The sequence below is a fragment of the Theobroma cacao genome, chromosome 7, assembly GCF_053813885.1.
Source record: "Theobroma cacao isolate CCN51 chromosome 7, ASM5381388v1, whole genome shotgun sequence".
NCBI lineage: Eukaryota > Viridiplantae > Streptophyta > Magnoliopsida > Malvales > Malvaceae > Theobroma > Theobroma cacao.
In genome coordinates this window covers 3,354,600-3,380,276 of record NC_142645.1, presented here as the reverse complement: position 1 = coordinate 3,380,276, position 25,677 = coordinate 3,354,600, and the positions used below count along the sequence as shown (strand labels likewise).

Genomic DNA, 25,677 nt, shown 5'->3' with positions numbered 1-25,677 from the left:
GCTCCTTCCATCCATAATCCGACTTGGGATAAGAAGACTTTAAATGTTTTAATCCCAAATTACGTTTTCATTAAATATATCACAGATCAACCTTTTCATTTTGTCCCATTTTTTTTTTTGATTTTCAGTTTCCAGTAAATTTAAGACCTATAAAATCTTTATGTCATCAATAAATAACATCTATTAAGTTAATGCAGCAAATACAAATTAAGTAATGCCTTATCATTCATTTTTATTATGGTACATGTATGTGAGGATTAAATGACTCTTCCTCAATGAAACATAGTGCATTAGAAAAAAAATCAAAACAATTTACAATTGATGAGATTACAGAGAATTCTTATTTCTGATTTATATGAAGCTTCTGTGTAGTCATCTTGTCAATTCTCTGTGAGACAAATATATATAACATTACCCCCAAGTAGGCACTTGCATGGTGCTAAGCTCAAACTGGGACTAAGCCACTCGTATTAAAGCATAAGGTACAAAACATTTGGAGATGAAAGAGTGTTTTTTTTTTCTTTTTTGAAAGGTGATTTTATTAACACTAAGCCACCATGCCATTCAAAGTCTTTAGCAGTTTGTTAAAGACTTCTACTGGCATCAAGCTTGTGCAAAATGGAAAACATATACAATTACAAAGGGAAACTGTTTCACAATGAACAATAGCAATTTCCTTCGCTAACCTGAGCAATGAAACTAGAGAAAGATCTCTACCCTTTACCTACAGATTTCTGCTATACAAGAACTAACAGGAAGCTCAAGAAAACATCAAGCACATCTTGGAGATGAAAGAGTTAAGTATACAGTTAATCAATTATCAAGCATCTAGTATTGACAGAGTCATTTCATTTGTCGAAGAAGATACATGCTTGTCTGATGAAGAATCATCTTCAAGTGGACTTCTTCAAAACAAAAAACCAAGTTGCTTGGGAGTGTGGCAATTCAGTTTCACTTCCCCACATCAGAATTACAGATGACATACTTGGCTTATCCTCAAGATGCTGTTGTACACATAAAAGACTAATATGGATGCATCGAATCACTTTTGATAGATTGCAAGACTCTTCTAAGCATTCTTCCACAAGTTTTAAAGGACTGCCTTCTTTCCATAATCTCCATGCCTACAGCAAATTGAAAGACTTTTAGGTTTTATCAGTCCAAGAAAAGCAACAAAAATTTGATTATGGTAATATCTGTTGAAACTGACATGTTCAACAAGGTTGCTGCTCTACATTAGATGGTAAAGCCCCCTATTTTTCTTCCCGTTTATTATCTCCAGCAATAATATTCCAAAGCTAAAGACATCTGATTTTACTGAAAATAGTCCATCGATAACATATTCTGGTGCCGTATAACCACTGCAGAACATCATCAAAAGAAATAAGTCTTTGAGCATTTGTAGACATTATAAAAATAAAGTGACATTACTAAGTTCCAACCACTCTTTTAGTGTTCCCTTCAGTTTGGTCTCCTCCAAAAGTTGTAGCCAAGCCAAAATCTGAAAACTTTGGATACATCTCACTATTAAGCAGAACGTTACTAGCTTTGAGATTTCTACAAGTAATCCTCAATCCAGAATCTTGATGACGATAGAGTAGTCCCCTAGCAATGCCGTAGCAAACACTTGGACCGATTCAGTCCTTTTGCTTTTTATTTGATCTGGCAATTGGTAAGTATTCTCTTCATGTCAGTCCAATATTATTTTTGATATTTGAAAGCAGCAAATTATACCATGTGTTAAAAGTAGAAAGTATTTATGATAGGAGAAGCAATAAACTAAATTGAAAGGTTTTGAATAATTCAAACCAAAAATGAATGAGTCAAGGCTTCTGTTAAGCATGTACTTATAAATCAGCAGTCTTTCCTCTCCATGAATGCAGCACCCAAGAAGCCTTACAAGATTCTGATACTGAAGTTTGGCAATCAATTTTACTTCATTTTTAAACTCTTTGAAAGCCTCTTCACAACAGTTTCTTGTTCATTTGCTAGTGTCTCCTGGAAAACTACATTTGTGAATGAGCTTCGATAGTAAAAATAAATTCTCAGCAGTTAAGGTAACTTCGATAATATGATGCAACATTTACCTTACAAACAGGTCCAAAACCACCTTCCCCTAGATTGTTGTCCATAGAAAAGCTATCAGCAGCACGAGCTATGGTAGCAAGCTCAAATATTGGAAGCTCCACGTCTTTATCCTGGTCTTGATTTTCTTGATCATTTTCCTTATTGTCTTCTGTTTCTCTGAAACAGTAGTCAAAATAGGCTTGGCATTTAGCATAAAATATGCATTTTGATTGAGCTGATGTTGTTTTTGAGATCACACAAAATGAAGTATCCCCAGCCATTTGTTTCATTAAAAATTCTTTTTTTTCACACCAAAAAGGATTGAAGACTACTTTTCTTTGAAATGAACCAGCAAAGAATCTATTTAACTCTTTTGAAGAAACTGTGGGTGGATTCGCTAGTGTCAGTTTAACAAAGTAATTTTTCTTTGTTTATCTAGAAAAAAAATGAGCATATTTGTGAAAGATACATCAAAGTTACCTATCAACTTTCTGCAGCTTCTGTGAATGTAATAACCGACAGTAAACAGCCACAAAAGCATAGCATAGTGGTGTTGCAATCATTGTAGCAAGCTTCAGCCTAGGCTTATCTTTCAATTCTGTATGACGAAATTTGATAAAAAAAAGCATACATGAAAAAAAAAAACAAAAAAAGCAGCTAAAACAAGAGAAAATGTAGACTCATACCTGATTTTGAAGCAGACACCCTAACACATAGATCCTGCCCTTTTGATTGAAATTGTCTGCAATCAATTAGATGATAAAACCAAGGGACCCAACCGCTACCTCTTCCTCTGTTATCTGAACTAGAGTATGCCATATAGGAATAGTTCTGTAGATACTTAGCCCTGCATCCCTTGAGACTCATAGTTTTAGTCACCCAAGAATGTGTAGCATTTGGCATTTTCAAATCTTTTAAATCTGATAAATCCATCTCTGCTTTGGCAGTTGAATGGCTTATTGTGCTTACACCCTAGGGACCAGTCTGATGAGTTCTATCTTTCAGGGAATTCAGGCTTAAACATTAGCTTTCAGGGAATTAAGGCTTGAATCCTTTAAAAAGTGGGAGCTGAGTACCATCACAATTCCCTTTTGAAACACAAAGGCCATATCTGTCAAAGTAGTCTCTTGGAGCAAATGAGAAAAGCATCCAAGCTTGCTTTCTGCATTTCATGTGTAGTCCTGTGATCAATGATTTCTATTTGAGACACTTATGATGGTTGACATAAAAAATAGAAATACCAGGTGGGTAGATCATGCGCTGTTTTCATACGATGATGTGATTGATTGACTTTTGATGAATGAAGTATACACAAAGTGCAGCAGAAAACAAATTATAAACATTCTCTTCATTGGACAAACATAACTTCAATGACTTACTTGTATTAAATGATTTCCAATTCATCAACCATTTGAGACTAGTGTGGATGTGCAGGATAGTCCTAAGAATTCATCACCAAGTTCAACAGGGGTGCCTTCCTTCCTCCCATAATCTCCAAGCCTGCAGCAAATTGAAAACCTTTTAGTCATTTTGCTATATCTTTCAACATTTTAATTCATAATAATCAAAGAATTTTTGAAACATGCGAGTGAAAATGAAAATAAAGGAAACGGGTGGGAAGGTGTAATAGGAGGGGATGTAGGAAATGTGAGATAGCAATTGGCGGAGAAATGCAGATTGAAGGGTGTTGAGTTGGAGAATTTATTTTTATATTAAAAAATAAAAAGTTAAAGACTTAGTTTTATTTTGATATTAAAAAAGAGAAATTATTTAACAAATGAGAAATTAAGAGATAAAAAGAGGACGTGGATGAAAATAAACTCACAGTGTTTGCAGTTCTTAATAAGAAGCAGGAGCCTTACAGCCACATTTAATCAAACACCTCTTCTCCATCTCATTCTATAAGCCAGAATATTGAAGAAAGGGAGAAAGGACATCCTTAGCATCAGGCTGATCCCATTCCACTGATTCCCACCATTGTATCGGGCTTACTCTGATTTTTTTAGAGAAGGAGGAGGAGATGGTTTCCCAGTTTCAACAAGGGGAAGAGACAAAGGGATCCTCTTTACTTCTGGACATCTGACTATACGAAGATTTTGGAGAGAATCTGCAGGAATCATAACTCCATTGCTGCAAATGCTTTTCAATTTTGGTAAGTTAATCAAGAGTAATGATTTTAATTTGGGAAGAATAAATGTTGTTCCTTCTCCTTTGTGATTTTCTTCTGATGCTATTATTTCCTCCATTTCTTCACAACATTCAATGAAAATTTCCTCTAAGTTTTGGAGGCCCTCCAACAGCTCAACTGGAAACAACTTCTTCACCCTCGAACAAAAACTCATATGGAATTTTTTAAGAGAAGAGAAGATGGCAGGTGGTGTTGGAGCATGAGAGGTAGATTCAATTTCAACCACTACTCCTACTCCTACTCTCACAACTTCACGCAAGTTTCGCAACCAAGTTAGGTCTAACTCCTCAATGTTGTCAAGTGCGTCACAAGACGATAATGACAAGTCAACCACACACTCCATCCCTTCACACTCCCAAATTCGACATTCCTTCCAGTCAGTCGCCTTACGAAACAAAGGAATGTTGTTTAAACATTTGAAATCATCATACCTCCGAATAATTAAAGTTTGAAGGTCATGTGGGACCACCCTATCATCACACCTCTCTATCTCCGAACCTGTGAATATAACCCGTTTCTCAATTTTTTTGAAATTTGGGGAATGCCCTAAATCAATATCCCAAGACACAAGTGGTCCCCCCACTTGAAAAGTGAAAGATGTAGGCCATTTACCTTGTGTACACTCTGCGTATTTCTTAAACTCTTGCACGTTGCGAAATGAACATGAAACCCACTCAAGCTTCCTCAATTGGCCTACTTCTTCTCCCTTTACAAGCGTCATCCCTATCATTAAGCATTGGAGATGACAAATCCTCCGTAATATTCCTACTGGTAGCTCTTCTAAAGCCCATGACATCATACGAAGATCTCTCAAGTTTTCTAACATCTCTATGCCATGAGGAACCTCATCAATTCCTGTGGCCAAAAGGTTCAACTTTCTCAATGCTGTGAGCTCTACTAAGGAAGGCACCTTTTTTAAGTGCTCACAACCAAAAAGTATCAATGCATTGAGAGTTTTCAAGTTTGAGATCGAATTGGGCAGATACTCTAAGAAAGGATTATCTGAAAGATTTAAAACTTTTAACCCAGGCATGTGCTTAAAAAAAGATTCTGAAATCTTTTGTAAGGTACATTGTTGCAATATAAAAGTTGATAAATGAGGCCATCTAGGTGATATGTGAGGAGGAATTTCTAAAATTGGACTTTGCATCAAAGAAACCTTCTCAACACTCACTGCCCATTCTTGCTCACTTGGGAATTCTTTCAATTGCATACCTGCTTTTCCCATGAACTGATGACCTTTAATATACAACAACGCCATGTCCCTCAAAACATCATGCATCTTAACTCCATCATGTTTTCCATAAGAAGATGTAGCCCTCTCTAACAAGAAAAAATCTTCAAGCTTATTTAAAATGCTCTGGCCTCTGTCATGCATTGCTTCTTTAGTCCCTAAGCCAAGGAGTCCTTCATCTATCCAACTTTCAATTAATCCAAGCCTTCCAATCACAAAGTCTTCAGGATACAACGAGCAATATAAGAAACAATTTTTGATATTTGGATCTTTCAATCGATCATAACTAAACTTCAATTGCTGGAATATTTTGATGTCCCATTCTGTCACACTTTCCACATGGTTCTCTAATTCTGCTAGTGCATTCCTCCACTCACAAATATCATCTACCCCCTTCATGCTCCCAGCTATTGCCACAATGCTAAGTGGTAAACCATCACATTGCTCAACAACTTTGTCGGTAATGTCTTTTAATCTTTGATATTGTCCATCACTAAGTCCCACTGCATTTAAAAATAAGTTTATGGACTCATTTTTTGAAAGCCGACGCACTTTGACCACTTCACAATCCATACATCTACAAACATTAGCCAATCTGCTAGTGAGTACAACTTTCCTCCCCATACTTAATGTTGGATCAGGGATTCCTACATCTAATAGAGAAAATTGTTCCCAAACATCGTCTAAGATCAATACATATCTCCTTCCCTCCAAATAATTCTTTAACCTTGCTGCTCGTTGCAATTCATTATCTGGAAGAGATTGTAATTTCAAAAATTCTGCAATGTCCTTTTGCAATTTGAAAATATTCAATTCTTTTGATACAGTGATCCATATCACTAGATCAAACTTTCCTGTTTCCTTTAACAATTGATCATTGATCTGCTTCATGAGGGTAGTTTTCCCTATGCCACCCATTCCACACACTCCGATCCTTGGGACAGCATCACCCATCAAATAATCCCAAATTCTTTTTCTTACATCGATTTGACCTTCTGGATTTGTTGTTGATAATGGCAGCCCGATGGGTGGAGGCCCATCAATTGCCACACCGTTAGGGAAACTACCTCGTTGGTAAATTTCCTCTACTTCTTCAATCTTTCGCCAAATCGATTTTCCTAGACGGCCACGTAAGAAGTACAAAACATCACCAAACTTCCTTTCAATCTCTTCCATGTCAGTCCTTACCCTTTGTACCTCTTTAAACCAGTTTTCCACTTCTTTCTTCACCTCTTTTCCACAACGAAGCTTCTCGTCCTTATCTGATTCGACGTCGTTCTTTCGGACTTCTAGAGCCTCAACACTTTTTCGGAGCTCAATCATACGTTTTTTAAATTTCCGGTGATGATCTATGTATGAACAGGTTGGACCGCCAAAGCATTTTATCACTTCAATAATTGGCTGTATTATCCACTCCATATAAGCTCCCTGTAGTTTAAAAACTTAACATATATTAAAATGCATGCTTCACTTTTTATGTTTGAGTATGAACAAAGATAAAATATTTAATGGGGTCTTGTCTATAATGGAATAATCGACTACATTTCTAATGCTATTTAAATCTACACCAATGCATGCATACGTGAATAATATTTTTTATATTAATATTAAAAGTAAATGATAACTTTTATGATTCTATCTATTTTAATAAAAATGTATAAAACATTAAAATTGAAACTATAGTTAAGGCCCTCGTTTCATTAATAAAAGTATCAATGGCTTATAAAAAAGACGTTAAGATAACATATAATTATAATTAGATATACTAAAATTTAAATATTTGTATATTATATAAAGCACAAAGAATATAGTATTAATTTTTAGAGTCCATATATATATATATATATATATATATATATGCTTCTGTCCTTATAAAAACTTAAAAATAATAACTTTAGTTTAATATTTTAAATCTAACATATACTAAAATTGAACTATACCATGTTTCAATAACTTCATTAGTTATTTATTAAAAAATTTATAATATTAAAGTCTGCATTGATTTCATTGCATTCCTTTCTAATTGTTCCACATAGCATTTATTGGCTATTACTTCTATTAATTTGTTTTTTAACGCTTACTTCTAATTTGATTTTTTGGTACTTATTACTAATTTAATTGTTAGTCAACAATTTACATTCAAAATTCAAAATTTACCTCATATTAAGTTTACCCTTATAAAATTGAGATGTCTTGAAATGTTGTAGATTGTAAATTTTTCGACTCTCTTGGTACATTTTTGTTTGAGACTAACGTTGCTTAATTTGTTCTCTTTTTTTTCCATCATCCAAATTTTAATTTATTCTTTTTGTAGATCTCTTTGAATTACTTGATTTAATCTATATATGTATTTTGACATCGTTTATTTATTATTATCACGTAATTGAAGAATTATTTAATTTCTTTAATATTTTAGTAAATTGTTTTACTGTATCCATATTTGTTAATTTTCAATTGTAGATTATTACAATCTAACCATAAGTAAGGAGTAGTATATCTTTAATTTTGATAATTAAAACAAGAAAACTTATGAAAACAACAATATATCTCAAAAAGGCATTTGAAAAATAATTGCAAGAATAAACTGAGAATGACATTAAAAATACCTACTTTCTTTTTCAAATAATTTATTTCGCTTTTTCCTCTAGATAACCATACAAATTCTTGAATACTAATTACAACGTTAATAAAAGAGGAGAAAAAGATAATCAAATTTTCAATAACAATAAACATCAAGGACCCCAGAAATATTAATTAATACTTTTGAATAGTCTTAAAAATTTTTAATTGTGGATTAATATAATCTAAACATAAGATAATTAAAATGAGTAAGCGTGTGAAAACAACAATATATTTGCAAAAGATATGTAAGAAATAATTGTGAGAATAAATTGAGAGAGGAGAATGACATTCAACATACCTGGTTTCTTCTTCAAATAACTTGGAAAGATGAAGTCCAATGGTCAATTAAAATGGTCCAGAAACCTCCTTGGCTAGTTGTTAAGCACAAACTTCTTGGGCAGAAGAAACAAACCGATATGAGGAAAATTAGTAGTGTTAATAAAGGTGAATGTGTTATAGTCTTTAGAATTATTTGTTTTCAGCATTTTTCTCATTAATTATGATTATTTTCTACCTAATTAAAAATACAAGTATGACAAAAAACAAAGAACCAAAATTATTATATGGAAGGAAAGATAATGAATCTAAGATTCCAAAAAACATGAACCCAAATCTATATTAAATAGTTTGATTACCTGGTAAAGTGTGGAAGATGAGCTGGTACTTGTATCCTTAGAGGGTCTTAAGTTTGTGAAAGTAGGAAACTAAGATCTCTTTCAAAATTTGTGAAGAAAATGGCAACAACCAGATCTCCTTCCAAATTATTTTCTATGAGAAGGAAATAAATTATGAAGCACATGAATTATTGAAAAGTGGGCAAGATCAATATTTATGTAGAACCTATGATCTCCTTGAAAATTTGTCAAGAAAACAGCAACAAGCAGATCTCCTTCCAAATTATTTTCTATGAGAAGGAAATGAATTATGAAGCACATGAATTATTGAAAACTGGAGAAGATCAATATTTATGTAGAAACTAAAATAAATGCCCAACTTGTTTTTCATATTTAATATGGAAGTTATGCTAAGATGAATTTATGTTTAAGTTAAGATTCTGATTATTTAATTAATGTAACTAAAGATAAAAATAAATCATAAGCATAGACAATTTTACTTGGTTCAATGAGGCAGTCAAGAAAAATGATAAGCATTAGATACTTAAGCCAGTCAAGTGAAGCAAAGATCCAGTTGACATCACTAAGCAGAACGAATAATGAGCGAATAAGTCAATGCAATTCATGACGTTAGTTTCGGTGGTCAATGCAAATTCCTATGTAATCAAAACTTTGATTTTTTTTTCTTTCTTTTGGACTTGTTTGAGTTATTTGATTTGGTCTATATATGTATTTTGACCTCATTGATTTATTGTTTGGTAGTTTAGGATTTCAAACTCCTTGATGAATTATTCAATGTATTGTTGCAGTCAATTGTTCTACTGTACCCATAGCAATAAATTTTCATCAGAATCATTTATTCTTCTTATTATCAAGATATTTAAGACATTTTTCATTAACATGCATACCTGCAAACTTAAAAAAAATAAAAGCGTGAAAAAGAAAAAAACTAAAATAATTATGTGCAATATATATGTCGAAAGATGATGAAATTAAGTTATAATGTCATATGATTCAAAAGATTACAAATCATAATATAAAGGAGTAGACAATTCAATTACCTGGATAAGTGAGGCAATGAGTTGGTACTTCACCTATCTTGAGAGGGTGTTGGTTTAATGTCCTTCCCAAATTTGTAAAGAAAAGAGCAAACTTAGATGCCTCTCCTTGCCGAATCCTTTATGAGAAAAGAATTTATTAGTAAAAGTAGGCAAGTCAATGCTCCACAGGAAACCAAAGTAAGATGAAATGCCCAACTTGTTTATTAATTTTTCTTTCCTTGTCTCAATTCAATGAGGGTTTTATATATAGTTGAAAGGGTGGAGGCACCTTAGGCTAATTATGTGATTTAAGTAAAGAATCACAAATTTATAAGGTTCATGGTACTTAGGCTAATTATGATTTATATCTTCATTTTCCCCTGTAGATAGCCATCACAAATTATTGGATATTAATTACAACGTTACTCAAAGAGGAAAAAGAAAAACAGAATCCAATTTTCCATAACAATAAGCATCAAAGACCCCAAAAATTATTAATTAATTTTTTTTAACGGTCCTAAAAACTTTCAATTGTGGATTAATGAAATCTATCTATAAGTAAGGAAGCTTGTGATATATCTTTTTGATAAGATAATTAAAACAAGAAAGTTTGTGAACACAACAATCCCCAAAAGACATTTAAATAATTGTGAGAATAAAATAGAGAGTTGAATGACATTCAAGATACCTGCTTTCTTCTTCAAATTATTTGGAAAGATGAATCCCAGAGGTCAATTAAAATGATCCACAAACCTCCTTGGCTCTTTGTTAAACACAAACTTCTTAGGCAGAAGAAACAAACTGGCATAAAATTAATTAGGAAAATTAGTAGTGTTAATAAAAGTGAAAACAAAGAAGCAAAATAATTATGTGGAAGGAAAGATGATGGATTTATGTTATATGTTTAAGATTCCAAAGAACATGAGCCCAAAGATGTATTAAATAGTTTAGTTACCTGGTGTTTGTTAAATTTGAAGAAGAAGGGAAGATTAATATCTCCTTCCCAAATTTGTTAAGAAAAGAGCAAACTCAGATGACTCTCCTTGCCAAATCCTTTATGAGAAGAGAATGAATTAGTAAAAGTAGGCAAGTCAATGCAACGAGTACTCTGCAGGAAACCAAAGTAGGATGAAATGCCCAACTTGTTTATTAATTTTTCTTTCTTTGTCTCAATTCAGGGAGGGTTTTTTATATTTTAAAGGGGTGGAGACAACTTAGGCTAATTATGGGATTTAAGTAAAGAATAAAAAGTTTGTAAGGTTCATGGTACTTAGGCTAATTATCCATTCCCCCCTATTGATAACCATCACAAATTATTGAATATTAATTACAGCATTACCCAAAGAGGAAAAAGAAAACAGAATCCAATTTTCAATAACAATAAACATCAGAGACCCCAAAAATTATTAATTAATTTTTTTGAACAGTCCTCACAATTTTCAATTGTGGGCTAATATAGTCTATATATAAGTAGGGAAGGTTGTGACATTTCTTTTTGATAACATAATTAAAACAAGAAAGTTTGTGAAGACAACTATATATATATATATATATATATCAAAAAGACATTTAAATAATTGTGGGAATAAAATAGAGAGTTGAATGACATTAAAGATACTTGGTTTCTTCTTCAACTTATTTGGAAAGATGAATCCCAAAGGTCAGTTAAATTGATCCACAAACCTAATTGATTATTTTAATGGCTATTATTACTACTAAATTATTTTTTAAAAAATTACTCCTAATTGATTTTTTGGTCCTTGTTACTAAGTTAATTGTTACTCACTATTCACATTCAAAATTCAAATTTTACCTTATGTGATTACTTCTAACTTTACCCCAATAGATATAGGATTTCTTGTAAACTTTGATTATTTCTTTTTGTAGACTTGTTTGAATTCTTTGATTTGGTCTAAATATGTATTTTGTCCTCTTTGATTTACTATTATTTGTAGTTTTGTATTTCAACCTCCATGATGAAATTTATTTATCTTTAGTCAATTGTTCTACTATATTCATACCAATAAATTTTCATCAGAATCATTTATTCTTCTTATTGTCAAGATGTTTAAGACATTTTTCATTAACATGCATACTTCCAACTAAAATTTTGTTGGCATTCTATTTTATGTTGTCATTTTTATTCTAAATTCGAAAAAATATTGTAAATAAAATCATTACCCATGCATCACATGGAAATAAATCTGGTTTTTAATAATAATAAACATCATCTTAAAAAAAAATAGTCATAATAGTAAACATCAAAGGCCCGAGAAAATATTAATCATTTTGAACAATCCTAAAGATTTTCAATCATGGATTGATATAATCTAAATGTAAGTAAGGAATAGAATATCCTTTTTATATTTAAAACGAAAAAGCTTGTCAAAACAACACTATATCTCACAAAGACATTTAAGAAATAATTGCAAGAATAAATTGAAAGAGTTGAATGACATTAAAATTACCAGGTTTCTTCTTTGTATTATGTGGAAAGATGAAGAACAGAGGTCAAGTAGATGAACCCCAAATTAATCCTCTTTGCCAAGTACAATTTTTTTGTGGAGAAAAGCTGACATGAAAGATTGAAAGTCAGTACTAGAAACAAAAAAGAGGAAAACCAATAGTGTTATAGAGGTGAAAATCTTATTTGCTACAGTTTTTGGAATTATATATTCCTATTTCTTATTGACACGATGACTATTTTCAGCCTGGTCAAGAGAATAGAAGCATGACAATGAAAGAACCAAGACAATTATGTGGAACTTTTCCCAAAGATGATGGAGTTATGTTACAAGGTTATACGATTCTAAACAAAATGAACCCAAAAGATAAAGAATCATAATATAAAGTAGTAGACAGTTGGATTACCTGGATAAGTAAGACAATGAGTTGGTACTTCTCCTATCCTGAGAGGGTGTTCGTTAAATTTGTGGAAGAAGAGAAGATTAATATCTCCTTCCAAAATTTGTGAAGAAAAGAGCAAAATCAGATGTCTCTCCTTGCGGAATACTTTATGAGAAGAGAATGAATCAGTAAAAGTAGGCAAGTCAATGCAATGAGTACTCTGCAGGAAACCACAGTAAGATGAAATGCCCAACTTGTTTATTAATTTTTCTTTCTTTGTCTCAATTCAATGAGGTTTTTATATATTTTAAAGGGGTGGAGGCAACTTAGGCTAATTATGGGATTTAAGTAAAGAATCACAAATTTATAACATTCATCGTACTTAAGCTAATTATGATTTATTTCCCCATTTCCCTTTGTGGATAACCATCACAAATTATTCAATATTAATTACAGCATCACTTAAAGAGGAAAAAGAAAAACAGAATCCAATTTTCTATAACAATAAACATCAGAGACCCCAAAATTATTAATTAATTTTTTTATCGGTCCTAAAAATTTTCAACTGTGGATTAATAAAATCTATATATAAGTAAGGAAGCTTGTGATATATTTTTTTGATAAGATAATTAAATCAAGAAAGTTTATGAACACAACTATATATATATACATATATATCTCCAAAAGACATTTAAATAATTGTGAGAATAAAATAGAGAGTTGAATGACATTCAAGATACCTGGTTTCTTCAAATTATTTGGAAAGATGAATCCCAAAGGTCAATTAAAATGATCCACAAACCTCCTTGGCTCTTTGTTAAACACAAACTTCTTAGACAGTAGAAACAAACTGGCATAAAATTAATTAGGAAAATTAGTAGTGAAAATTTTATGCGCTAAAGTTTCAGAACTATTCCTTTTCAGTTTTCACTCACTATGATTATTTTTCACCTAATTAAGAGAACAAAGAAGCAAAATAATTATGTGGACGGAAAGATGATGAAATTATGTTATAAGTTTAAGATTCCAAAGATGTATTTTATGGTTTTATTTCCTGGTCAAGTGAGGCAAATAAGCTCTATCCTTACAGGGTCTCGGTTGAGTTTGTGAAAGAAGGAAACCAACTTCTCCTTGTAAAATTTGTCAAGAAATCAAGATCCTCTAAATTATCCTTTATGAGAAGAAAATGAATTATGAAGAACATGAACTATCGAAAAGTGGGCAAGATGAATATTTGCATGGAACTTATGTTAAGATGGGTTTGTGTTACAAGAAAAGATTCTGATCAATTAATGTTACCAAAGATGAAAACAAAACATAAGCATAGACAGTTTACCTGATTCAGTGTGGCAGCAAATTGATACTTCTATCTTCAGAAGGTCTTCAATAAATTTCGGAAACAAGCACAGTAAAGAAAAATAACAGCAGCAAGTAGATGATCTCTGTGAGAAGAGAATCAATGAATTGTGAAGCTAAAAAGAATTAAAAGTCGGGCAACTCAGTATGCAAAGTCGTCGGAGAAGTTGTGAAGTAACTTTCTTTGAAGCTGTTTCACAACAATGCAAATGTGAATTGAAGAAAGCTGACAAAGTAGGACTGAATTATTGGGCCACTTGCAAGTCATGATGTTGCTCTCCGGTTCAGTTCCCTTGAAGCTGCTTTAAAATAAGCGAATAGGAATCAAACAAAAGATGAAAAAGTGAGAGTGAATAGACAGCTTCATTTTTCTTCAAGACACAATCATCTAAGCTACCATACAATAGAAAAGAAAGCACCCAAGAAGAATCCAAAGTTATGGTGGGGCCGCAGTTGGATTATCATGTCTGATAAAATTCTCCATAATTGACCACACTACCTATCTTTCACACCTGTCGGACCAGAAACTATCTAATACTATGACTTACTCAAACATCATGTGAGTATGCAAAAATGTGTTATAAACCAATTATAAAGAAGGTGCAAAATAGAGAAAAAACAGAGTATAATAGGGATCTCTTAAACCCGTTGGTCCTTCTAGCAAAGAAATTAAAGTAACCAATCTGCTGATACTTTTAAGATTAACTGCTTGCATCAATGAATAGGCGGTTGATTCTACTTTTCACAGTCCGAGATGATTGTCTAATGGAGTTTTCTAGCAAAGGAATCTCTTACTTTTGCATTGTATTGTCTGTGGCACATTTCTCTTGATTGTCAAACTTCGCCTGTCAAAGGCTGCCTAATTGAGCCTGCATTATTAATGTTCAAGGGTTGGTTGGTTGATTGCTATTTATTCTTCACTCCAACGTGCCTGGATTATATGTATGTACAAGTGCATATGCATAGGACCAACTTTAAAACCGGCCCTATCAATCATAGATTATATCATTCATGATATAATCTGATGAATAACAGGTCACTACCAATATCACAAAAGTTATTGATAAAAACTAAAATTTGGGAAAAGTTTGACATGTACAAGCACAGTCAAGAAAAATAGCAGCACTAGCAACAAGCAGATGATTTTAAAGGAGATTGAGTTACTAAATATTCTATCGTGAATTTAGAGATTTTATTTAAGATTTTGTTTTGCCGTGAGATTGTTTATAAGTGTGTTTTTGTATGGAAGTACCACAACAAATACCACAATGATGACTACAATAACTAGTGGCGGAGCCTCCTTATGTGATGGGGGGGCGATGGCCCCACCAAAACTTTTAAAATTTTTTTCATAACATATAAAAATTTTTAAATTTGTTTATATATTCTACTACTAGCTCCCTCAAAATAATGTTTTTGATTTAATAATTAATATAAATAAAAAATAATAAAATGATTTCACTTATCTCACTCAACTTTAAATTTTTTAATTCATATTATTATTTTTATTTATATTTGTTTATTTGTTTATTTTTATGTTATTTGTTCATATATTATAAGTTCTTATAAATATACTTTCTCAAATTTCTACAAACCATTAACCATATTTTTTTTTCTTTCTTTTTTGTTATGTAATATATGGTATCTACCTTCTAGTTGCCATATTCTTCTTTTTTATGTTACATAAATTTTATTTTTTATAATTTTAATCTTTAAAAATTAATAAATTATTATGTAGTTCTCAAATATAAGTTGTAATATTACATTGTTACTTAAAATTTTATCAACGTATAATTTTTTTTATTAATCCTGATTATGTAAGAGGAAATTAACTTGAGTATATTTTTTTATATGCTTTACATTTTATGTTTAGTTAAAATGAAATTCTCTTGAATATATAGTATTTAAATAATTCTGATTATATAAAAAAAATTATTAATTTTATATATTATTTTTAACTATTTATATTTTACAAATTATAGCTTTATATTTAGTTTCATATTTGTATTATCAATATTCTTATTGTTGATTGAATCTAACATATTAGTTTTTTAAAATTTTTAACTCTTATTTAGCTGTGTTTGACTCTCCCAATAAAATTTGGTTAGCTCCACCCCTGACAATAACAACAGTTATATATTTTATAAAATAATATTTTATATATGTCAATGTATATCAACAATTAAATATGATAATATAATTATTATTACATTTCTATTTCATAAAATATTTTCAACTCAATTGAAAAAAAAAATTACTATCTCTAGCTCATCACGGGGCAACAAACTAGTAATTATGAAGCAAATAAGAATTAAAAGTCGGCAACTCAATGCAAAGTCGTCGCAGAAGCTGTAAGGTAACTTCCCTTGAAGTTGTTTCACAATAATGCAAATGTGAATTGAAGAAAACTGACAAAGTAGGATTGAATTACGGGGCCTACTCTCCTCCATCATAGTCCTTCTTGTCTTTTGCCCCAATAAAGAAACTATGAATTGAACAAAACCGGACAGACTGGTGTTATTGTCCTCACCACTTTCTTTCACAAGGGCACCTATTTTTATGTCTTAAGGCAAAGACCAAAATTATCTGGAACCAGTCAAAGAAAGTAGCGCGTCCTTTTGCTACTTGCTAGCTATCTTGACTAATATTGTATGTAACACTTATTATTTTTTATAATTTTCATGTAATAACAAATTTGGTGTAAAGCCCATTCGTTAATGATGCATTAATTAATTCACTTGATGGATAACTAATTAAAATGTGAGAAGTTTAATTTTTATAATTCCATAGAATTATTTTAGTAAAGTTTCTAAATGTATCATCTAATCCAGTATCTCGCATCATTATTACTACTATTTTTTTCCCTTCGTTTATAATCATCATTATCAGTATTTTTATCCTGCTCTTGGTAAGAAGAAAATGGTTGCAAAGGTTTGGGCTTAGCTGTTTCAGTTATGTAAACCTGTTGAGCTTGCAAAACCAGGACAGGCAACAAGATGTTATGCCTGCAAATTGCCTTTCAAAAAAAAAAAAATTTATGCCTGTAAATATTTTTATAATGCATACATGACATTAAAGGCAAAAGAACTTGACATAGGACAGACAACAGGATCATGAATAACATCATCGACGATTACATTCGAGCCTCCTATTAAGTTTATGTTAGCATAAAAAATAAGTAATGGCTTATCATTCAATAATGATACCAAAAGCATAAGGTACAATAGCATACTGATCAATAGCATATAATAATGGCTTGGAGATGAAAGAGTTAAATATACAGTTAGTCAATTATCGAGCATCAAGTACTAACAAAGTCATGTCATTTGTCAAAGAAGATACATGCTTGTCTCATGAAAAATCTTCTTCAATGGACTTTTCTGAAACGAAAGACTAGGTTATTTGGGGTGTGGCTATTCTACTTCACTTCCCAACATTAGAATCACAGATGACATACTGGTCTATCCTCGAGATTCTGTTGCACACGTAAAAGACGAATATGGATGCATCGTATCACTTGTGATAGACTGCAAGACTCTCCTAAGCTTTCTTCAACAAGTTTTAAAGAACTGCCTTCTTTCCATAATCCCCACGCCTGCAGCAAATTGAAACCCTTTTTAGGTTTTATCAGTCCAAGATAAGCAACAAAATTTGATTATAATAATATCTGCTGAAACTGACATGTTCAATAAGGTTGCCTCTGTGTTGGATGGCAAAGCCCTTTATTTTTCTTCCCACTTAATTTCTCCAGCAATAATATACAAAGCTAAAGAAATATGATTTTACTGAAAACAGTCGATCAATAGCATATTCTGGTATCGTATAACACTGCAGAACATCATCAAAAGCAATAAATATATGACGATTTGTAGACATTATGAAAATAAAAGTGACACTTACTAAGTTCCAACCATTCTTTTAGTGTTCCCTTCAGTTTGGTCTCCTCCATAAGTTGAAGCCTAACCAAAATCTGAAAATTTTGGATTCAGCTCACTATCAAGCAGAACGTTACTAACTTTGAGATCTCTATGAGTAATCCTCAATCTAGAATCTTGATGAAGATAGAGTAATCCCCTAGCAATGCTGCAGCAAACACTTGGACAATTCAGTCCTCTACTTCTCGTTTGATCTGGCAATTGGTAAGTATTCTCTTCATGTCAGTCCAATATCATTTTTTATATTTGAAGGCAGCAAACTATAACATGTGTAAAAGGGTAGGAAATATTTATGATAGGAGAAGCAATAAACTAGATTAAATTGAAAGGTTTTGAATGATTCAGACCAAAAATGAATGAGTCAAGGCTTCTGTTAAGCATGTACTCATAAACCATCAGTCTGTCCATTCCATGAATGTAGCACCAAAGAAGCCTTACAAGATTTTGATGTTGAAGTTTGGCAATCAATTTTACTTCATTTTTAAACTCTTTGAAAGCCTCTTCAGAACAATTTCTTGTCCATTTGGTAGTGTCCCCTGGAAAACTACATTTTTGAATGCGCTTCGATAGTAAAGATAAATTCTTTGTAGTTAAGGTAACTTCAATAATATGATGCAACGGTTAGCTTATAAACAACTCCAAAACCATCTTTCCCTTGCTTTTTGTCCATAGAAAAGCTATGAGTAGCACGAGCTATGGTAGCAAGCTCAAATATTGTAAGGTCCATGTCTTCATCCTGGCCATGATTTTCTTGATCATTTTCCTTATTGGAAGCTGAGTACCATCACAGTTCTCGTTTGAACCACGAAGTCTGTATCTGTCATAGTAGTCTCTTGAAGCAAATGGAAAAAAACATCCAAGCTTGGGTTTCTGCATTTCATGTGTAGTGTTGTATCATCAGTTTGGTTAAGAACAAGTCACACCAATAGGCATTTCCAGCAAAAAGCGCAACTCGTAAGCATCAACTGGGAATGCAATCAGTTGATCATTAAAACATAACTCAAAGCATATATAGTTGATAAAGAGAGTCTGTAGCATGAGAGATATGTAGGATACAACTGTCATAATGGACAATATCAAAGAAGCTATAGCTGGTACTGTTATAGAATTTGGACTAAGAAGAAGAAAGATTCATTTATGCATCATTTTGTGGAAGAATGAAGTAAGAAGATTCAATACAAAGTGTAGTTTCCTTTTTGTTTTAAGGTTTGAAAAAAATTAAAACCGAGTTTGAAATAAAGGAATGAGGTGGAAGGTGTGCGGAGTGAAGGGTGTTTATTATAAAAGTAAAATCCCTATTGTTTAATTTAAAAGAAAGAGCAATTATTTAGTAATTATGCACCAAATCAAAAGGAGATAATTGAATAAAAATAAAAACAGAATGTTTGCAGTTTTAACAAGAAGCAAGAGGCCACGTTACCAGTGATTAGAGCCTTGGAGGCACATTTCATCGAATAACTCTTCTCCATCTCATTCTACAAATGATATTGAACAAAGGGAGAAAGGACATCCTTAGCATCAGGCTGATCCCATTCCATTGATTCCCACCATTCTCTCGACTGTACGAAGATTTTTTTTAGCAAAGGAGGAGGAGATGGTATCCCATTTTCAACTAGGGGAAGAGACAACGGGATCCTCTTTACTTCTCCACACCTGTATATAAGTTCTTCGCGAGAATCTGCAAGAATCATAACTCCACCACTGCAAGCTGTTGTAGACATAAAAGAGCAATGCGGATGTGTTGTCTCACATGTGATAGATTGCAGGACACTCCTAAGAATTCATCAACAAGTTCAACAGGCCTGCCATCCTCCCATAATCTCCATGCCTGCAGCATGTTTTGATCACAAACAGAGGAAGTCCTCTCATAAATAAATCAAACAATATTTCTGGCACGTGAGGCATGCTTGTTGCTGTTAAAGATTTGCTTATGATTGCAATAACCCTATTAACTACAAACTTGTTCATTATTTTTTTTCTACTAGCATTTTTTAATAATGTTAATTTGAAATATGATCATATATATATATATATATATATATATCTATACTATTAATAAAACGAGGATCCAGAGTTCCTGTTTCAATTCCCTTCAATTGTATGCCCAATTGAATGACAAGTGTTATTCAATTGGATGCTCTGCTTTTTTAATTTTTTTGGTTTTCTGGCATCCAAACAACACCGTTTTGAGTTTGTCAAGTGCTGTCCTCTGCCCCTTTGTTTGATCGAAACGACGTCGTTTTGTCCTTTGGTGTAGTTAGATTTTTTTTTCCTGTCATTAGCTGAGGACAGCAAATCATTTTAGGGGTTTTTTTACGTTCCATTTGCATCCAAGGAAAAGACAAGAACAATAGGAAGCAAATCATTTTAGGTTTTTTTTTTTTTAGTTCCATTTGTATCCAACGAAAGGACAAGAACAATAGGAAGATACAGACGGTCCGAAGTTATTGACAGAAGAAATAGGGAAGACAAAAAAGGTTGAAAAGGAAGGGATGAAGAGAGGCAATGTTTGAAACGTTTAACGGAAGCAAAGGAGAGAGGAATACGAATCAGGGAATAAATGGTTATATAAACATTGGGTTTTTTGTTGTGAGGTTCATCGATTGTTTTTGGTCCGATGATGGGGAAAGAAAGGTGCGTCGATTGTTTTTGGTTGATTGTGATTGTTTTTTAGGACAAGTGATGGGTTGAGTTAGATTGTTGGCATTTTGTTACATTTTAAGGAGTCAACACAAGCAGTAGATGAAGGGCATAACAAAAGGAGTGGCGAAAGACAAAGTGATTAAAAAATTAATGGTTGAATAAGCATTAGGTTTGTTGTTTTGAGGTTCGTCGGTTGGTTTTGATCGGATAATGGGGAAATGTAGGGCAATCGATTGTTTTTGGTTGATTGCAAATACTTGGTAGGAGGAGTGGATGGGTTGGGTTAGGCTATTACGGTTCTGTTAGCTTTTGAAACTATGTGGTTTTGATCATTGGAGACAAGAAAAGGATAAAATATATGCAGATTTATACGTACTTGGTTGGTCATCTCAATTGTCAATTGGCTTGATTTTTCTGTCTAACTTTTATGTTAATGCATAGACTGCTATTGACTGGTTATTTGAGTTTGTCCGACTATATTCCAGATCTTTGAATTCTTTTACCTTTTTGTATTATAAATATTATGCTTATTTCTTTTTGTTCATAAAAAACACGTTTAGCTTTTGAAACACTTTTTGCTTTTTTTAGTTTATCTACATTCTGCTCTTTGGTTTTCGTCTATTTCAACAATCTTGAAAGGTTCTATTTGTTTCTTATTATTGTTTTTTGTTCTTGATTCATTATCAATGGTGTAATGTTTTTGTTTCGTTATTATAGTCAAATTGTTTTTATTTGTAACACAAATGTTTGCTTTCTCTAATACTCTTGCCTGCTTTTCGTTTGTGTATGTTCTACTGTTTGATTTCTCTGTATTCCATCAGTTTGTAAAGATTGTAGTTTTTTTTTATTATTCTTTTTTCTTCTTGACTGATTATTAGTGATTCATTTTTTTCTTTCAGTAGTTTAACCTTAGTTTATGTTTTGTTTTTTCTGTTTGCATATAGCAGTAAGTTTTACAACATATAAGCTATAGAAATACTTTATTTTGTTTAAGTTAATTTCTCTATTATGGTTTGATTGTTCTTTAAATAATAACGAGATCTCTGTTTTTTTTAATATTTTATTGTTTTGATTATTTTATATAATTTTGATATTCATCAATTTCATGATAAGATATTTCAATGCGGAGTGTTTAGGAGTTTTTTTATTATTTTGCTTTGTTTTATTCTGTTACTTTTCAAGTATCTATTTTTTTTTTTGAAGTGATAAAGATTTGTATTGATCATAAAACTATACAGTCAAATACATACAGGCAACCCACACCATGGGTGCCAACCCCTGCACAGAACTGCAGGGAACAAAAAAACCTGCAGCATCCCACCCCTTTTCCCAAAGAGAGCACACAGCACCCAAAACAAAACAACCCCGCATCCCAATTAAAAACAAATTAGCTATCAACAAAAGAACCCAGCAATAACGAAAAGATTTTGTTACTGACAGACACAAAAACACTAAAAATCCAACCGCCCCCTATCATGCTTAACCGCATACAACCTCTTTCTTACTAATGCTCCTTAGTCTCTGCATCAGTACCCTTTATCTAATCAGATCCTGTCCCCTTTGCACTCCAGCTTCCGCTAGATTATCAACTGCTTCATTCCTGGATCTCAGAATCTGTTGCAAACTGCATCCATTCACCTTCTTTTTTAATACTTCAATCTGCATCACAATACCTTTGAACTTCCATGGAGCCTATTGAAAAAATTTTCATCTAATTAACAACCTGCAGCATCGCGCGAATTATCTTTCTAGTATATATATAAAAGAAAAAGAATACTATGGACTCTAAATATTACTTAAATCATTTTATTATATCTTTCAACATTTTAATTCATAATAATTTAAGTATTTTATTTAAAATTGTATTATTATTTTATTTAAGTGTTTTTTTTATTTTTAAATTTGAAAAAAATTCAAACCAGATATTGTCTCCTCTAATAGCTTTGTACTCTCCACACCCACCTCTTCATGCTCTAACCTGGGCAACCTGCTCACAATGGCACACCAAATGATAATAGCATGGGGTAGAGTTAATCGCTAAAATAAAGAACATGCTATGCCTTACATATCACCTTATGATGAAGGAGAATTATTTTATTTATTTCAATCAAAATTAGATGCCAGATGTTGCATGGGAAGGATGCCGTGAAATTTATCTTGAGTCAATTGCACACGAAATCAACAGGTGCCATTGCTTTCAAGTTCCAAAGAAAAACACATGAGCACACAGTAAGTATATGATGAAAGCATTCACAGGTCTATAAAATGCATACAATCTACAGTAATTATAGTAAAGCTGTAAGCCTACCAAAGGTAAGTCCCATACAGTACTTCACTGAAACATGGCACTAAATGTCCTTAAAACACATTACTACCATTCAAATATGTTTGATTTCTTAATAACTTGCTCTGGCTCCACTTGAACCCCTCTTTAGCCTTGTTTATTTAACTCTTGCAGAAAAAACACATATGGAGCACCCAAACCACATGCAAACAAGTAAACGAGATGACAACACCGACTACAGCGCGTGAAATTGACTCAAGCATACATATCTGGAATGGTTGTGAGGTACATGCTTGATTCATCTAAACCCTGTAAACATGTCAGTGAATAACAAAAAGCAAAACCCCTTAAACTCGACAACCTACCTTCGAATTATTGTTCAAAAAATACAAGTTTCTTACACAGCTTATATGTCTTAGTTAACACGTCATCTCAGACAGTCAGACAAATACCTTTTTAATGCAAACAGAATCTCATCTTTGCTCCAAGTAATAACACACATTAAACAAAGAAAAAACCCAGATAGCATATGAAATTCAAAAGCCAAATCTCCTACCAGAACAAAAAACATAGCCTTTCTTAACTCCAAATCTATATGCAAACATGCAAGATTTTCAACAAATAACAAACAATTATATCTTGTCAACAATTTCAAAATGCTGTTCTCGACATGTTCGTTTCCTTTCGTCTACTCTTTAATGAATTCATATTTTTCTTTTCCATTTTCCTAATGTATCAACTGAACACAAACAGAATTAGACTGAACACTACACTTTAATCTAAGAATTGACCTCATTGATCTTGCCTCGGAAAGTAGCTAAATTGATCACATTATTAACTAAAATTAGATGAAGTAAAATCTAAAACTACCGGCACCCAATAATTCTAAAGCTAACTCTTAACTAACTAACAGACAGCAAAAATCAGCGGCAGGAGGAAAAAAAAACTAAATTGATACTGCATTTTTCCCGTATCCAACCGGAAATTAAATTTTAACTCAAACCATTAAAAATTGCATTTTCCAGCTCCTCCAATCGCAATTATACGATAGGAAACTAACTTTCCCAATTATTATAAAAATTAGTGAAAAATTCTAAACTTTCTGTTCAATTATAAGTTAAAAAATACAGGAAAAAAAGCTTATTTCTACAGACTCAAATCAAAGCAAATAAACAGTTTTTTTTTTTTTCAAAAATTGAATCAAATACACGCTAAAAAAGAGAACTAGTCAGAACCAAACTCAACTTTTCGAACCAAAAAAAAATCTAAAAAAATTAAGAAAAAAAGAGAGAAAAAGGAAAAAGATACAAGGTGGAGGAGCCGAAAATGTTGTATTTATAGTTACAAGGTGGGGTTAATTTATATATTTTTTAAAAATATTCTTAATTAGTTACTAATTTCTTGATTAGTGGAAACGGCGACGTCTTGGAGGGGTTTTAAATGGGGTTGGTGGTTAATTTAATGGGAATAAAAAATAATAATGTTTAATTAATGATGAGATGCTGTTGTCACGCTCATCATCATGTGGTTTAATTACCTTTTAATTTCTTTTAATATATTTGTCAGTCAAATTTAATTTCTTTTTATTTCATATGGTTTGATTTTTTATAGTTTTAGGTGCATTCAATATTTTTTTCTTTTATTTCATTTTCGATAAATGAGTCTTGACAAGTTTTACAATGTTTTTTAATATATAATTTTAATTCATATCTATTTTTTTAAAAAAAATCTCAACGGTTAAGATGAACGATAGTCTTATATCACAATAGATACTTAAAATTTTAATTGCAAAGATTTTTTTTAATGTTAAAAAAATAAAATTATATTTAAGTATTATAAATTCATACTTTCAATTCAAATAACATACCTATTAAGTGTTGAAAAATTCATACTTATCAATCCAATAACCCACCCAATTGTATAAAGAAGAAAGGAGAGGCCCACCTTAATCCAGATTTATCTCAACGTATTCGTGCTTATAAATCCAATAACTCTATCTAATTGTATAGAGAAGAGATCAGAGATCTATTTTGATGGGAATTCATATCGATTTTAATATCTTTTATGAGAGTCTTATGTTAGTAAAAATTTGAGTAAATTTAAATATTACTTGTTATAAGCTCACATTTTTAACTCGATACATAGATTTATTAAGCAGAGAAAAACCCTTATTTATAAGCCGAAGACATATTTTGTTTTTTACTAATACCGGATTTGTGACATAAGTTAGGGAGACAGAATGGAAGGTGTCATAATGCATGTGGACAAATCTTGGAGGTCACGTGGTGAAAATGCAAAAGTCAAGGCCGTTGCATTTGGTTTTGGATTAAAACCTTTTGTAATGCAAGAGGATTAATGGAATTGGGGTCCAATGATATGGATTAATTGGTGGCACATCCCACCCAATGCCTGCGTGACAAAAAGGGGATGACGTATCACATGCTACATGCTGATCCAAATTATAAAGGGTTTCGAATTGACATATGTGCCCCACTTTCCCCAATTAACTATAAAATTTAATTTCTTTGACAAACCTTTTTTCTTTTTGGAGAATTAGAAATTTTGTTCGATTAATAAATTTAATAAATTTGTCTGTCTAGATAATAATCGGCATAAAAATTTGAATTTTATCGATGATTCTTAGTTAACGTTAAAAATTTATTTATCTCTATCATAGATAAAATTCAAATTGCTAGACTATTCTTTTTTAATGTTATAATCAACAAAATTATAAATGTTAATATATAAACTTGTAACTTTATATCTATTATGAGTTAAGATTTTTATTATTATATAAAAAAATTGTTATAAAGTGTAAAGATAAAATAAAAAAATAAGAAATTAAGC

At 31.8% G+C, this 25,677-nt stretch overlaps 1 protein-coding gene and 1 long non-coding RNA gene across 2 annotated transcripts; both read right to left on the bottom strand.

The window, feature by feature from the left end:
- Positions 1-492: 492 nt before the first annotated feature.
- Positions 493-8,764, bottom strand: LOC18593715 (putative disease resistance protein At4g10780). Its single transcript, XM_088808109.1, is given in 11 exon segments — positions 493-1,124; positions 1,211-1,361; positions 1,443-2,006; positions 2,088-2,244; positions 2,548-2,665; positions 2,754-3,248; positions 3,447-3,567; positions 3,893-4,067; positions 4,070-6,917; positions 8,410-8,523; positions 8,748-8,764. Coding segments are annotated over 2 exon segments (2,940 nt in total). The 5' UTR covers positions 6,909-6,917; positions 8,410-8,523; positions 8,748-8,764; the 3' UTR covers positions 493-1,124; positions 1,211-1,361; positions 1,443-2,006; positions 2,088-2,244; positions 2,548-2,665; positions 2,754-3,248; positions 3,447-3,567; positions 3,893-3,966.
- A 161-nt stretch (positions 8,765-8,925) lies between these two features.
- Positions 8,926-14,212, bottom strand: LOC148761449 (uncharacterized). The gene is made up of 8 exons (XR_016027440.1): positions 13,949-14,212; positions 13,353-13,462; positions 12,637-12,723; positions 12,234-12,337; positions 10,721-10,818; positions 10,454-10,566; positions 9,787-9,902; positions 8,926-9,015 (listed from the first exon to the last, which is right to left on the bottom strand). It is a non-coding gene; the product is annotated as an uncharacterized LOC148761449 (long non-coding RNA).
- Between the last annotated feature and the right edge of the window lie 11,465 nt (positions 14,213-25,677).